We start from the raw sequence: 15669 nt of genomic DNA, 5'->3' as shown, positions 1-15669 counted from the left end.
AGACGGGTCCAAGCAGGTCAGTTTGTCCTCGAGTCGTGCTGAAATGAAGTATTGGGTGACTGAGCTTGTTTGATGAGAGGGTGTGCTGGTTTGGTTGAGCTTGTTGATGAGAGAGTGTGCTGGTTTGGTTGAGCTTGTTGATGAGAGGGTGTGCTGGTTTGGTTTGGTTTAGCTAAATTGCGTAACACCTGACAAGTGAAGTCTGCATCACATTTTTCTGTTTGCTATAGAGCTGTGCGTGTTATTCAGGGAGGGAGGGAGAGAGAGTGAGAGACAGAGGGAGACAGAGAGTGAATGTAAATACAGAGACTGTGTGTCTAACAAGAGAGATAAGAGACACAGAAGGGCAGAGAGCTATAAAATGAAGGAGTGGAGTGTGTGTTCTAAGATAGATGAGATGGGTTCTATATAGTACCAGTGCACAAAATACACGAATGACAGTCAGCTTATCTTCAGCTCATAACAGGTATGGAACAGGTATCCATAGATTAAACAGTAATGTGTACCTATGTTTCTTTTCCTTCTTCAAAACTGAGTAGCCTACATGAATCCATAAATGGTCTCATTTGTCTGATCTCATTTTAAGTATACAGCTGTGAAACTGCAAACGTTGAGAAAAAGGGCATAATGAGAAAATTGCTTGGTGTATTTCTAAGTTCATTACCTAACACTTGTGAGGATCAGGTAGACTGGCTATGTTTATCATCTCTGTATCTGTATATAATAGAACAGTCCAAAACTAAGAACTCTGACATTAATCTGTTTTGACTGATAGTGTCTTATTTGAATAGTACAACAGATGTCTATGTCATGTGCTCCCTTACCACAAACCCTTTGCCTACAGAAAGCGGCAGTGTGGCAGCTACATACAACAGGCCTTCGAATTAAGATTCAATATAGTAGAGCATCAGAATGTGCCCACGTCCACCAAATCAACCTCTCGTGACAAAAAAAAATTATCTGAGAGAGCATTCCCCAGAAAAACTCCACTTGCCACTGATGCAAAAGGAGGCAGGTGTGTCACTTGGGACTCTGACTGGCAAGACCGACAAAAACAAAACGTGGTCGAAATAGGCTGCAGCGAAACACAGTGTTCAAGTAACGCAGCCAAAACACAGCATGAGCTGTGACAAGTAAACAAACAGTCTAGGGAAAATGATGCTTCATGAAAGCATCCTTGTAAGCCTATGAGAGAGGAGGGGTGGGTGTCTTCAGGAGAGTTTCAGACAGCAGTTCTTAGGTCTGACTCACTCCTCACAGGGGAGGAAGGTATGCGCATGTGGTGGTGGTGGTGGGGAGGCATGCTAAATCACACTGTATACACAAAGAGAGGAATGAAACATGCATATCATCAACACAGAGGCAGACACACACACAGACCCATATTAATGCACACACCCCGCACACAGAGCTCCACTAACCACTTGACAAGGATTCCTCTGCAGGAGCATCTGAGCTTATGATGGCAACATTATCACAGCTCTAAATCTAAAAGTACTCTGAGGACGTAAACCAGATGCCTGCTGCGACATGACACTTCACAACTTCGCATTACACTCATACATCATCGACCCTCTTCATGCTTCAACTTTGCACTGCTGGTATATTGGTGGGTTTCTCCACCTGTGCGTACACACTCATGAATTTGCATGCATGCACGAGCACACACAAACTCCAACGCAAATAGCTCTTCGGGTGAGTAAACTTAATTTACTATGGCAGCTCTTGTAGATTCTGTTCAATTCATTTGATGACAGATCTGTGCAACTTAAACCCATACATCAACTCTATCTCCACTATTTATGTGCATACAGTGGCCAGTACTGCAGACAATGAATCACGTGGCTGTGATTCAGTATATAAAGCATGCAGACAGGCTCAATAGGTTCAGTTACTGTTCAACTGAAATGTTCCAATGGGCTTGATAGTTGGTGCCAGACGTAACTGCATCACAAAAACAGTTGCTCTCTTAGGATTATTGCACACTACAGCGTCTTTATCACAAATGGCAAAATAAGACAGTGATGAGAGGGGTCAGAAGAGAATAGCAAGACTAACATGCGGACCACAAGTATGCAAATAAATGCTCACTATAACAGTGATGTGCAGAGAGGCATCTGAGAACACAGAACTGGTCAAACATTGAAGCGGATGGGCTACAGAAGCAGAAGATCATGCCGAGATCCACTCCTGTCAGATGAGAACAAGAAGATGAGGCTACAGCGGGCACGTGGTCACCAAGACTGGACAACTGCGGAGTGAAAAACGCCTTCAATCATCTCAAGATGGTGTCAGAAACATGTCAGAGACTTTAGTTTACCCCAATGTCCTACACAGGACCTAGATCTCAACCCTATGGAGAATCTTTGGGATGAGGTGGAACACAAAGGTTTCAGCATGAATGAGCCTGCAGGAACTGAGTGATGCCATCGAGTCAGCATGGACCAAGACCTCTGTGGAACATTTCCAGCACCTCGCGGAATAAATGCCTTGAACAATTCAGGCTGTTCTGGAGGCAAAAGGGGCTCCAACCCATTACCAGGTGAACCTAATAAATTGGCCGCTGAGCGCAATACTCTGGAAGGCTTTAGAACCAGAGAGACCGGGATTAATCCACAACCCTTTCTTTTAGCTTCCGACATGGGTATAAATAGAGACTAAGAACCCTGTTTTGTGACCCTACTCCTCTGACCTTGCCTTTGGGAAGAACTAAGTCTTTTCTGGGAAGCTGGATAATTAAGACAGGGTGAAAGAAAGAATGAGTGAAAGAGAGAAACAAAGCGTGAAAGAAAAGAGTGAAAGAAGGAAAGAATGAAAGAAAGAGTGAAAAGGAGAAAGAGTTAAGAAAAAGTAGAGTAAAGAGTAAATGAAAGAATGAAGAGACCCACGGAGAAAGACAAAGACAGAGAGATAAGAAAACACTGAGGCTAGACGGATAAGAGGAGTGAAGAGCAGTGACGCAAAAGGCAAAACATATGTGGCCAATTCAAATTGAGGTTACCAGAGAAGGGGAGATGTGCAGGAACACAGCGGGTAATTCAGGAATTCTCTGCTGATATTTGGGGCCACTGAACTCTTGTTTCATTTTCCAATTCTGTGTCAGACCTTTACCCTATAATATCAACAACTAGACCTACCCATTTTCACCCACACCTATCTCACTCAGGGACTTTATCAGGAACACAAAAAAGCGAGAAAGCTGTGTGTCCAAAATAAACTGATGTCCTAAAAAAAAAAACACAAAAAAAAACTGCATCCCTGCTCACCATCAGCATCACTCAGACAACAGATATATTATATCTAGCAGCCCTCTTGATTCACATCTCCCTCTCCCCTAGCCTGGCGTAATGGCTTCACTCACTTGGTACTGACATTATTGTAGATTAGACAGGAGGGATGAGCGGCACTGGGTTCAGGTGTGTGTGTGTGTGTGTGTGTGTGTGTGTGTGTGTGTGTGTGTGTGTGTAGGGACTGTGTAAAGAGTACATCACGATAACCGCTGATGACTGTGTTTACGGAAATGATGACCAATGTTAGCAGTGCATTCTGAGTACGTCTATTACCGAAAGCACCTGTCCCACTCAACAGGCAGGTGTGTTTGACAACAGCTCCGTCCTGGCTCGAGTCCAACAACCTCAGCTTGTTGTGCCACCTAACCTCATGCTTACAGAAACTATTACAGTCACTTCTGCACTGAAACAAAGAAAGACTGGAGCAGGGATGCACAATGCAAGTAAAAAATATTCAATACATGCATAAATATTAATCCAATCATATGTCTACAACTAGTCTCAAGTGAAAGGTATTTTGTGGTGTCTGCTGTCCACTACAATACAATTATTAAAAATCTACAATTCTCTCCCATCACTGTAAAAAATGAATGTGACTTCAACCTTGCTAGGACTTGTGTCATCTTGTTTTTCAACACCAACACTACCGCCATTCAACAATGTCACTTTCACTGTTACTTTATCAAAACTGAAGTCACTCCAATAAATACTCCCACTTCACATGAACACAGCAAAAATTACAGCCACATTCACAAAGGGAGCGGAGCCAGTCATAGTACAGTGTGACATGGGAGGAGAAAACACTAACAGACAATTCAATCTTCATGATTTTGACTGTCAAATCGGTAATGTATGTTTCAATCGAGACCGCCAAATCTTGCACAGCTGGCCAGGTCTCCCCGATTCCAATCAGATAATCATTACCACTCCCGGTTGTTATGATAGCCACTACAGAATGAGACACGAGTGACAAAATGTAATGGGGAAAGAGAATGGGGAGAGACAGTGAGAGAAAATGAAGAGAAAGGAAGAAAGAGGAGAGAAGGGAAAGGGGCACAGAGAGAGCAAAAATAGAGCACTTCACCGGAGTCAACATATGCAGTTGGTAAAGATGATAAGATCATCTGACTCGCCATCTTTTTTCCAAATCAGTTGGTTGAATAACACGTAGTCCAATAACATCTCAATAACATATTCCCCAATTTTGTTTCGGTTATAATTTTTTGAGAGATTGTAATTACTATTTGCTTATCATGAATTTAGACAACATAGTTACAGTGGAGAGAGACAGAAAGGACAAGGCAGGGAGAGGGGATGACATGCAGCGAAGGGAACGGGCCGATTCGACCCATGTTGCTGTGATAAGGACTTAGCCATAATGGTACGCGCTCTACTGGTTGATCCACCGGAGAACCGCCACACACAGACATTTAACCCATGTCTAATTCTTAGCCTAGGGCTAATGATTCACACAGCATTCTTCTTAGCCCAGGGCTTACATATCTGAAGGTACATGCAACCTGTTTGCATGAACGGCATGCGACTGGGTTACCGCTATGTGCCCCTCCACAGCCTACTAACTTGCAACAATTATTTTACCACCATTGTGGCGTTATGCAAAAACTATTGAAGGATATTGGTTAGAGAGAGAAACAGAGAGCATAGATTTTGAAAATTAAACGGAGGCTTATTTATCTTTTCAACCAGAGGCAAGCCTCCGAGATGCTGTTGTTTGTGTCTCTGATTACACTTTTTTATTGCGACAGGTCCCGTCCAGTCTAGGACGCCCGTGTTGGATTTTTCCATCCATACACAATCCATACAGTCCATACATGTCCATACATACATAACTCCATCTCTGCCTGCAACCAGTTAGGTCTCTTTGAGAGGTTTTATTTTCATTTCTTTTTTTTTTTTCCTTCCTTCTTTTTGCTTTTGACTGCTGTCACAATAGTATAATGTTCCATGGTAATAAAAACCATGATAAAAACACTTGAGCCCAGGAATGCCACGAAGCATTGCTTAGCAACATTGTGAAGAAGTTATTTGATTGGACAACACACAAGTGACACAAAGTCTTCTAACCCTTTTCAAACAGCCAACAGATAACCCTGTTTTTAAACGATTTTCTGGGGATAACCCTGAAAGTCGGAGATAACCTTGCTCCAGAGCAGGGTCAGCTGCCCGGGGCTAAAGTCGGGGTTATCCCACTTTGCAATTTGCCTGTGTGAAACGTTTGTTAGCCCAGGGCTAAAAGACAAGTTAGCCCGGGGCTAAGGAAGCCCTAGGCCCTGTGAAAAGCCCCAAGGAGCCAACAGGAACAAACCAAACCAAAACTCTGCTTGGTATAGGCTTAGATGGCACTGTGTTAAACAAGAAACTTTTCCATCTAAATAGAAAAAATAATATCAATGCAAACCTGTATGCAGATTATCTGAAGCATGGAAGCTTTGAACTCCTTTACATTTTTTAAATACAAAGTTCAAGGAAAGTGGCAAGGAAGGTAAAGAGTCCAGACAGTTGTCTAAAAAGTATGAGTTTTCTTCCCTTTGAGCTTCTTTTGAATGGGACTTCTACCTTTGAATTTATTGTCTGAGGGCACCCCTAACATTTTTCAATCAGGCATCTTACCAGCCACCTCCACGATGTCCCCAGGCACAATGTCCCTGGCCTTGATCCTCTGGACACTCTTCCTATCCTGGCGGTACACCTTCCCCATCTCTGGCTCGTACTCCTTAAGTGCTTCAATGGCATTTTCTGCATTTCGCTCCTGAACAGTAGAAATAAGATAAAAGGTTAAAAACAAGTACATCCCAAAGAAATGTCAAACCTTAAGCAGGGCTGGCTGAAAAGGAAGATAGAAACAAAGCGCATAGTGCCTACACTGACATGCTCTTGCAGTTACAGCAGTTACAGTAATTCAAACTAGACTGATGGAGTTAACATTGCCTGAACTTTACATATACATAGTGGGGAATAAAGAGGTTGGCTAAGTGCACATGACCAATAGTTAGACAGTTGACAGTTGAAAAGGATACCTCTGCACTGGGGCACGTTGTAAATGGCTAAGAAAAACCCTGAGAAAATGGGGGGAAAAAAGCTTTTCCCTTGGTAACATGGTTTCCATGTCAGATGTGACGAAACAATAGACGTCAGGGTCATTCTACCCTGGGACTTTTCTTTACCCTCAGCATGACATCTGAATGTGCCATCAGATAAGACCAAAATGGCATTTTTCTTTCCCTCTCTCCAAACTTTCCTCCTCTCCTTGCCTTTTCATTTCCACCCCAATCATCCTCCACTTGCACTTTACTGTATTACAGCTGACTTTTCCTAGTCTGATTGATTGTCCTCAGAAGGAACAAGGCACAACCCCGGGACAGCGTGACCTTTTAGAACGGATGGCAACATGGACACAAAGGCATTAAAAATGGCTGCCAGGCAAGGTGAGAGTTACAAGGTTGGAGGAAGGTAGCAAAGGCTTGTAAAACCTTCAGTTGCCTTGAATTCAGAAGGCAATTCTAATTTAAATAAAAAATTGGTTGGCCTATATCAAGAAAGAGGCAGCAGCTAGAGCCTCCTCCACCTCTACACCATCCACACAGGCTTTGTTTGCATAAACAATGGCAAACAGCCTGCCAGTGAACAGCTCCCCATTTACACAAACCTCAGCAGGGCCTAGAGTGAGCATAAAATTTACAAGACAATCCAGCAGAGCCGTAAAGCATTTCACAGAACAACGCACTGTACCAACTAGAGGCATTTTCTCTGACAAAGTCAACTGTGTGAAAGATTGTTCACAAAATTAGAGCTGTGAATGTGGTTGGTGTGAATTACAATGATGGGGATTCCTTTTCAATGGGGGTTTATTAGACATTTACCCTTAGGAACACTTGCACATGCAGAAAAACACTTAAAACCATAGCTAGAAAAATAGCCTTACTCAAGACCTAAAGCCCCAGCCATGACCTTTCAAGCCCCATCCCCAGGGAGGAATTATTTCATCTGCAGATGTTAACCAGAAATCATGTTTCATTGGTTTCCCGCTTGTTTCATACATATTTTGAAATTTGTTCAGGACAAGTAAGTGGGAACACATGTATAATTAGCAAATGCACAAGTGTGGCACAAGCAAGAAACCGGTTAAACATAATTTCTGATAAGGGATGCACATTTAAATTATTTTCTTTATTTACTTTGACTTACATAAACTATAAAAAAAATAAAAAAAACACACTCACGCAAATAGGCGGGAGACAACCAACAGAAAAGATATAACAATATATGAATATAAAATACCTAGAGTAGTAGGGCCACCCTTTGCCTTTAGAAAAGCTTAAACTCTCCTGGAAATGCTGTCGTACAAGTCCTGAACTGCCTCATGTTGCTTTAAAAACCTCAGTTAAAAAGTGGTGATTTTCAGATCTCTTGTAAAGCTGACATACAGTGTTAATGGGGATTCAACTTCATATGACTCGCCTGGGTAGTTGCCTTTGAAATTGTGCTTTTGTTACTTCAAAGTTGGGTGTCCCTTTTCATGTTGGGTTCCATGTGTACATACATCTTGTCACATGCCTCTTCAGGCATTTCCTTTTGCCTTATTCAGTTACTTCCTCTGTGCAGGTATTTTTAACCAGTCCAGACATGTGAAAAAGTAATGGCTCCCTCTTGGGAGCAATTTAAACACAGCAACCTTCCCCCAAAAAGATCAGCGTTACTTGAGGGATGCGTTGATGAGTTCAGTTATACAAAAAGCCTGATCATTTGTTGATTAGCTTGATGAAGTTAAGCGTTAACCTAACATTCATTTTATCACAAATCTAAATATTTATTCCAAATCAACAACTTTGGCGACTCCTTTCCCTTTACCTCTAAAGTAAACGACAATCGAGCAAAATGCTAAAGGATCATCAAAGGATCGACAGTCTCATATCTGACACAAAGACAAAATATTACCATGAGGATCTGGTACAGAGGGGTTCTCCAAAGCTATGAAGTCTCCAAGACAAACACAGACATGTCCATCAAACTCAGCTATGGGGTGGCAGAGGTATCCCCCTTGGAATAGAAAACTTGTAGTAGTCTCAGCCAAGAAATTTTATTTGTAAAAGATTCCAACCATGTTAATTATTCCCACTAAGCTTTATTGGTTGCTATGCCAACTCTTATGAAAACCAGGGTGCTTGTTTTCTTCTTCTTTTCCTGTGTTTTTTAGTCTTATTTATACTACTTTGGTGAAAACTTTTCAGGCAGCACACATTCGTTGGTAACCAATAATTAGAAGCCATGTCCCTTGAGGACATTTTTCACTGAGATTATTGGTACTTCAATGCTGCCGATTTCAGTGCTGCTGATTTGTACCAGGCCAAATCACCACCGTACCCATAATCACAGTAAAGCACTCAACTCACAATATCTATTTTTGACATAATACATTGACATTGCAATAAATGTACTGGGTCTATCCAGCCAACTGGCTTTTAAGTGCAGTCCATAATATTGTAAAACTTAAGAAAGCTCCTCCTGAAGCCCCATCACTACTCTCTCCATCATTTCTGTGCAGCTACTGCTATAGCCAAATATGTTGCTATGAGACAGTTCAACACTATTTACTGAACTGCTTTGTTGGGCTCATAAATCTAGCACTGTCATCCACAAGGCCGGTGTAAGGAGTCACTATGCCCAGCTATCATGACCCACTCCAGGGTAACCTGCTCCTTCCCAGATTGTTCTGAAAATGATTTGAAAGGATGCCAGGCAGAAAAGATGGTAATTAGTTTCCAAGACTGTTCCTGCCTGCCTATAATTAAGGTGTACAATGACAAATCAATAACACTTCTCAAAGGAACTGACACATGAAACCCTCAGGGCAAGCCAGGACTCGGCAGACACTCTGAAGCATAAAGGCATAGAAAACACCTCTACACCAACGCGATTTCAGAAAATTGCATTTGTTTTCCCCTTTTTCACCTGAAGGACCATGGAGGGAGTCCTGCTCAGTGAAAAAGGTGAAAGTTAGGGTTTCCCAGGCCAGCTAGGCTAATGAATGGAGACCAAAATATACCCAGGGAGGAGAAAGTGGAGCAGGCAAGGGTTCCACTGTGACTGAGAAAAGGAAGACAGGAATATATGAGATTGGTCTCTCTCTGCCCTGAGGGTCCAATGGGATATGTGATCTATCCTTAGCCTGGATGGGGAATGCTATGTAGAACTTGCGTCTTTCATAATAAAATCTATAAATATAAGCCTTTCTATCCATTTTTTCTTTCCTCGGCATGACTCAATTTTCACAAACCATCTCGTAAATTTACTAACACGCAACTGGTGCAAACTCTGAAACTGGAAAGAAAAACTCTGCAGAGAAACCAATATTATTTTCTCTCTATAATAGTTTCTAGTATAATCTAAAAAAAAAAAAATCTTGAGCTGCTCCTTCAGGTTGTTTCTGTCCCTGTTATTGATGAATAAGTCTGTTATGAGGAACAGCTGGGGAGGGCTGGGTCAGGTACCTAAGCTCCAAAGCTCATTATCCATTCAGCATCAAAGTGACACACCTGCCCTGATACAGCTGTCCATCTACTGCTACTCCAAGTCTGTTTAGTAGATTTGGACTGAGCCTCCCAAGTAGCTCTATGACGAGCAGTTTAACAGAGAAAAGAAAATAAACTGTACTAAATCACCAAAGCTGTAACCTCAGAGTACAAAGACTAAAATGGAAAAGGCCAAAGTCCAAGATGGAATTTAGATAAGACTTTGCTTCACTCCTAACAAACAGCTATCTAATGGAGCACTTGCACGTAAATCACAAGTCAGTTGTGTTGAGTACTTTAAAGACAATGTAAACACTCGTGTCCAACTCCTGGTTATTCCACTGACCTATATTGCTGGAAAATTACACAGCCTATTACTTAGTCACAGTAAGCCATGACAAAGCAATTATCCAGTCATTTCATTTGTCCAGTAAATAATTAAGATAGAGACAATTCCCATTGTACCATAAAAAGAATGTGGAAGAGAATAAATTGGCAGAGTTCTAAGCTTGGACCTATTTTTGGCTGTCTTTTTGTTTGTGGCATTTCTCTTCATTTTCTCTTCTCAGAACGTCTGTGGATCTGCTAGGGCAGGCAAACATTTCACTGGCAAAGTTGTCATGGGGATTCCTCCCAAGCCCCCTTTCTTGCATCCAATCCCTGCCTATTTACGTCAGGGGAACTAGTTCAGTGTCCAATCATAAGCCAGTATTCGTCAATGACTTGATTGACCCAGAAATAACCTACACTACACTACTGTGAGAGTAGCTCCACTGCCAGGTGTCAATTTTAAATTGGCAAATTTAACCATTTGTCTCCATTTGCAAGAAAAATGTTTATGCTGAGTATTCAGGAACAAGTATATGAACATTTGTTTCAAGAAAAAGCCTGATATTAACTAAAGATAGTATGTAGGTAGAGGTTAGAAAGAAGTGAGTGTTTACCTGCCAGACTCCTACAATGGCATTTGCTATGAGAATAAGTAGGATAACAAAAGGCTCCACAAAGGCCGTGACGGTTTCCTCTCCCTCCTCAAACCAGGCCAGCACCTACACGCAAAAGGGAAAAAAGAAATTAACAATAATCAAAAGCATTGGAAATAACAATTAATACTTCTTTGTGAGATAAGGCTCAGTGAAGTCCTGGGATCAAGCCAAAGAACAACCCCAATATGTATTCATCTTCTGTTCTTTTAACAGTTAGGCTTGGCTTTACAGGCTTGTCTTGTCTCGTCTTTGAAATTGCGCTGCTCGATTTCCATGGAACCGGTCATTCTAGCTACTGAACTAGGAGGCACCGGCTTTAACAACCACAGTTAAAAATCCACTGCATTATGTAATAAGATAATATCAATTTGGTGTAGCCAACCATTTAAAGCCATCATGATCATGACGCATGGAGCAAATGGGAGGTTGAAATGTCAAAGACTATTTTAAGATGCTTGTCCATTTACTGGCATCGGACAACTAGTTCTGCAAGTGTGGAGTTTGCCTCCATCTCCAAAGGTTCAATGAAACTCAATGAATTGATTAACTGTACTTATTACTCCACTGGCAAATGTAGTTCCTTAAGTTTCTCTGTCATGCTAGTGTTAGGGTACAAGTTTCTGATAACTCTGTATTTGAGATAAAGTGTGACAGAATGCAAGCAATTGCAAATTTTTTAAAAAGTAATTTAATCCCGCACACTGTCTACACTTGCATCAGGTAAATCTTTGCCTGATGATGGTTCTGTGACCAAAACGTCGTAATAAAGCATCATGCAAGTGTAGACAGTGTGCAGGATTATATTTATTTTTCAGTAGCTGTCTCTTGGGTTTTTGTCCTACGCACCTGTCACTAAAAGACTTAGATATGCAAAAGTTCTTTTTTTCTTTAAACTCAGATTTTTGCGGGTTAGGGTTAGGAAGTGAGGAAGTGTCACTGACATTTTGGCACTCAGTGGAATGCATCTCGGCCAATCATATTACTTGTTTGGCACTACCTGTTGTATAGCCTAATGCAACATAATTCCTGTTTTTTCCCCCAGGTGATATTCAGGTTGTTCTTTGGCATGACAATAGCTAAAAAGCCAGGTGAAACTGGGATGTATGATTTGGTTATCTGGCCATCACCACACAAACAAAATGTTCAACCTCAACCAATGCTTAATAAATAGGGTGTGATATACAGAAGCATAACCTGTTATAGAATCAAAATATGTTGCATAATTCTTGAGGTTTGAGGTTAAATTACCTCAAAGGCTTTGTTTCATGGTAAATAATCATTTTTGATCAAAAATGAGCAATATCACAGTTGCCACTGTGACTCCAAAACAGAAAATGAAGAGTTGTAAAATAAACGCCTCTCCCTTAATTTGACAGACAGAGCTCTCAAAATAAGAACAGACAGTATGTGACAGCTAAGGAGGAGATTGACACTTCTCTTCCTCCTACAGGCAGGCATCAGCATCATTCACTTTCAGTCCTGGTCAGTACTTTGTGTGGCTTTAATGAAATATGGCAGATGATATTACATGACAGTTATTTGAGCTTTGAGAAGGCCTGAATGACAGCTCGTCAATCCTAATGTTGTTTAATGGGCATAACAATTACAAGAATCTGAGAACAGTTTAATAATTCATATTAAAATCAAGCCCACTTCAGCCAATATTACAGTGACTGAGCCAACTGTTTTAGAAAATAGTGTCAGAGAGACTGAGAGTAGTAGCCGCTTTCTACTCATTTGGACTCTATGCCAGAAGGAGTGAAGTGTGTCAAACCAAATGCCAAATGCCCCCCCCCCCCCCCCCCCCCCCCCCCTCCTCCTCCTCCTCCTCCTCCTCCTCCTCGACCCATTTACGCCTGGCCAATCCAATTGTAAATGTATATCAAACAATGTTGCTCACATTGCAGTTCTGGAGCAGACTGAATATAAAGTCTGACATTTACAAATGTTTGCACTTTAAGTTGTAGTCACAATGTTGTTAGTTTAAGTTGTCAATAATGTAATGAAAATGTGTGCTTGTGCGATTGAGAGCGCTCTGCGTTCTACAACTACTGATTACAAGTACTCTAAGCTTTGTAACCATAGCCGGCTGTCATCACTATGCCCTGGTTACTGGTGATATTCTCAGCCAATGGGCCAACAGCCAAAGCCAGAGGAGTGGAAATAGGGTCGTAGAATGGTGAACTCGACACTCTTGTCATCACCAGTCTGCCACCTCCACTGACGCTGGTCACTCAGTGATGACATGAACGCAGGCATCACAAATTATGTCTTGGTGTTGTCGGAATCACACACACGAATGGGACTCCGAAATGTCCTGAGATGAGCATGTGAATACTGGACATCAATGTAGGGGTAAGGAGACTCTAACGGCTGACTAATAGTGACATGTTAACACCGTGAAATTCAATCATCAGAGAGACATATGGCCTTCTCAGATGTCTGTCAGTTTCACTTTTTACTAGACAAACACAGAGCATGCTGCTCATTCCAATAGCATACCGTGGGATCATCAAACATGTAAAAGTGACATCATTATTTCTTCCTGGATTAACTGCATGTCCGTGTTATTTTTAATCACTACAGACTTCATGACTACTGGTCTGTTAACATCGTCTACATGAAACAACGCAGACTCAAAGAGGCTGCAATGACTTACGTTTTGCTTCAAGAGTGAAAGCACGTATGCACTGACATCAAATAAAACCTCAAGACAGAATCATAAGAAAATGTTCCATTTCAGATATCATCTGGGTTGTGTCACCAGACAGATTCTGGGCGTCTTTCTTCTCCTCTTTGAACAGCATTTGTGATCAGCTGTGATCTGCACTGGATCAATCAGAGAAGGTACTATATACACTTTCTAGGCCGACAGAGCTATACTGAGAAAATAGAAGGCCTAATGAACTCATCACTGAGGGGGTGAAATGAAATGTGGTGGTGGAGATGTACACAGTCCATGTTCAACTGGCAGAAAGCCAAGTTTTATTGGTTTTTTTCACCAACAGTGAGTATTCCTCCTCTGACGAAATGGTCTACAGACAAGTAGGCTCTTATATTTGTGATGTCTGTGTGGATTACTCTGTCTGTCTACTCTAGCTGTAAAATATCCAATCTTCACTTGAACATTTGGACTATTGAACGCACCACCTTATACGAGGTGAACAACTGTTCACTAAGCTTTAATAATGATAATATAATAAAGGAAGTATTGCACTTGATGCACACAAACGTTACATAAAAGTCAAACAAGGGTTAGGCTACCTGGAGAAGAAATTAGGTAAGAGATATTCTATTTGTTTCACTAAGTCCGCAGTATCTGGTACATATCTCTTGAATGAACACTGAATAATCCACCTGTGCAGCTAAAAAAGGAGTTGCATTATACTTACAAAAGATATGCAGGCAGCGAGTAAAAGGATCCTCACAAGCAAATCTTCAAACTGTTCGATCACCAGTTCCCAAAGAGATTTACCTTAAAAACAAAGAGTTTCATTAAAAACACGAGCATGTCCATGATTCATTTAATGGTGACCTCTAAATTTATACAGGTGACTTATTCATTGAGGAGGGAGGCATTCATCCACTTACCCTCCTCAGCTGGCAATTCTGCAGTTCATCCCAAAGGCACCACAGACAAAGGAGAGATGGACAGGCTGTTAGATGTCAAAATTTGATATACAATATCATGCTGTTGTAACTTAGATAAAGCAATATTACAAAGGTATATGGGATACGAAACGTTGATCTTGCCGTTTACCAATTGATTCACAGTTTACAGAAGTGACACTTGAAAGTATTTCGACATATAGATCGTGACGTCAAAAACCTTTTTTTTTTAGTAAATCAGCATGTCGCCCGTTTCACAGACAAGAAGCCATGGCCCATGAATGACGTTGAGAATATGCTCATTTAACACAATTATGTCGTTTCTTACCGTTAGGTCCATATCTTTCCCGTTGTTTCTTCACTTGGTCTAAACCCAGACCTGTACTTTCATTTACGTTAAAAAAGCTGTAAACTTCTTCAACCGTCTTTGTGTGTGCGTTGTCCATGGTGAAGGGCCACTTGAGGAGGACACCACTTCTTTTCGTCCTAACGTTACTCTTCCAACCTTAACCTGTCACGGTTCTTTCTTCCTTTGGCTTCACTCTGGGATAATAGCTTAGAAATTTTACAAGAACCGGACACACTTTTCTGGCTGTTACCGGCTAACACTGAATGGCACGGCGGACAGGTGACTGGCAAGAGCGGATGATTTAGCGGCTTGTAAGCTAACAGCTAGCTAACGAGCTAACTAAATGCAAGCTAGCTAACTGTGGGGATAACTCGTCGCTTTGGCTCCGCTCGAATTCGCCGGTTGCGCTCCGCTAGCTTTCCCACGAAACCTTCAGCGAATAATTCATACCACCATCGCAGTCACAGGTGTTTTCTTCTCAAACAGCGAAATCCTGAGGAAAATGATCCGAGTAGATTATTTAAACATGTGGTTAAGTTGCAGCTCGGCTCCCTTCGCCCGCTCTGCCTGTGTGTGTTGCGGAATCACCAGTGTCTTCATCAGCACCAATCGCATTTGTCCGCTGCACCTCTCGCGTGCGTCGAATGCGGTGCTCGGTGTCCGCATGTGGAATCCGCTCATTGGTTGGAAAGTCCGGAAATACTATTCTCTCCTCGACTGGTCTCCGGTCCTGTGTGTCATCATCGTATATCTATGATCTTTACAGTGAACATTAACATTTTAGGCATTAGCTGATGCGCCGTCAACAGCGACTTATAATGACTGCAATTGACTGCAGAAGAATAAGATTACATTTCTCGATCACCACAATTACAAGCGTCGTGATCAGCTCTCATGCTGCCTAC

At 41.7% G+C, this 15669-nt stretch overlaps 1 protein-coding gene across 1 annotated transcript in view; it reads right to left on the bottom strand.

The window, feature by feature from the left end:
• The window catches only part of atp2a2b (ATPase sarcoplasmic/endoplasmic reticulum Ca2+ transporting 2b), a 40362-nt gene extending 24999 nt beyond the window's left edge, over positions 1 to 15363 (bottom strand). The window contains exons 1-5 of the mRNA XM_071905173.2: positions 14744 to 15363; positions 14398 to 14415; positions 14199 to 14281; positions 10765 to 10869; positions 5922 to 6060 (exon numbers count right to left, since the gene is read on the bottom strand). Coding sequence (XP_071761274.1) covers positions 5922 to 6060; positions 10765 to 10869; positions 14199 to 14281; positions 14398 to 14415; positions 14744 to 14861 — 463 coding nt within the window. The 5' untranslated portion in view covers positions 14862 to 15363. The remainder of the gene's footprint in view (positions 1 to 5921; positions 6061 to 10764; positions 10870 to 14198; positions 14282 to 14397; positions 14416 to 14743) is intronic.
• Positions 15364 to 15669: the final 306 nt, after the last annotated feature.

This window comes from Centroberyx gerrardi, chromosome 2 (genome assembly GCF_048128805.1).
Source record: "Centroberyx gerrardi isolate f3 chromosome 2, fCenGer3.hap1.cur.20231027, whole genome shotgun sequence".
NCBI lineage: Eukaryota > Metazoa > Chordata > Actinopteri > Beryciformes > Berycidae > Centroberyx > Centroberyx gerrardi.
This window is presented reverse-complemented; position numbering and strand designations above follow the sequence as displayed.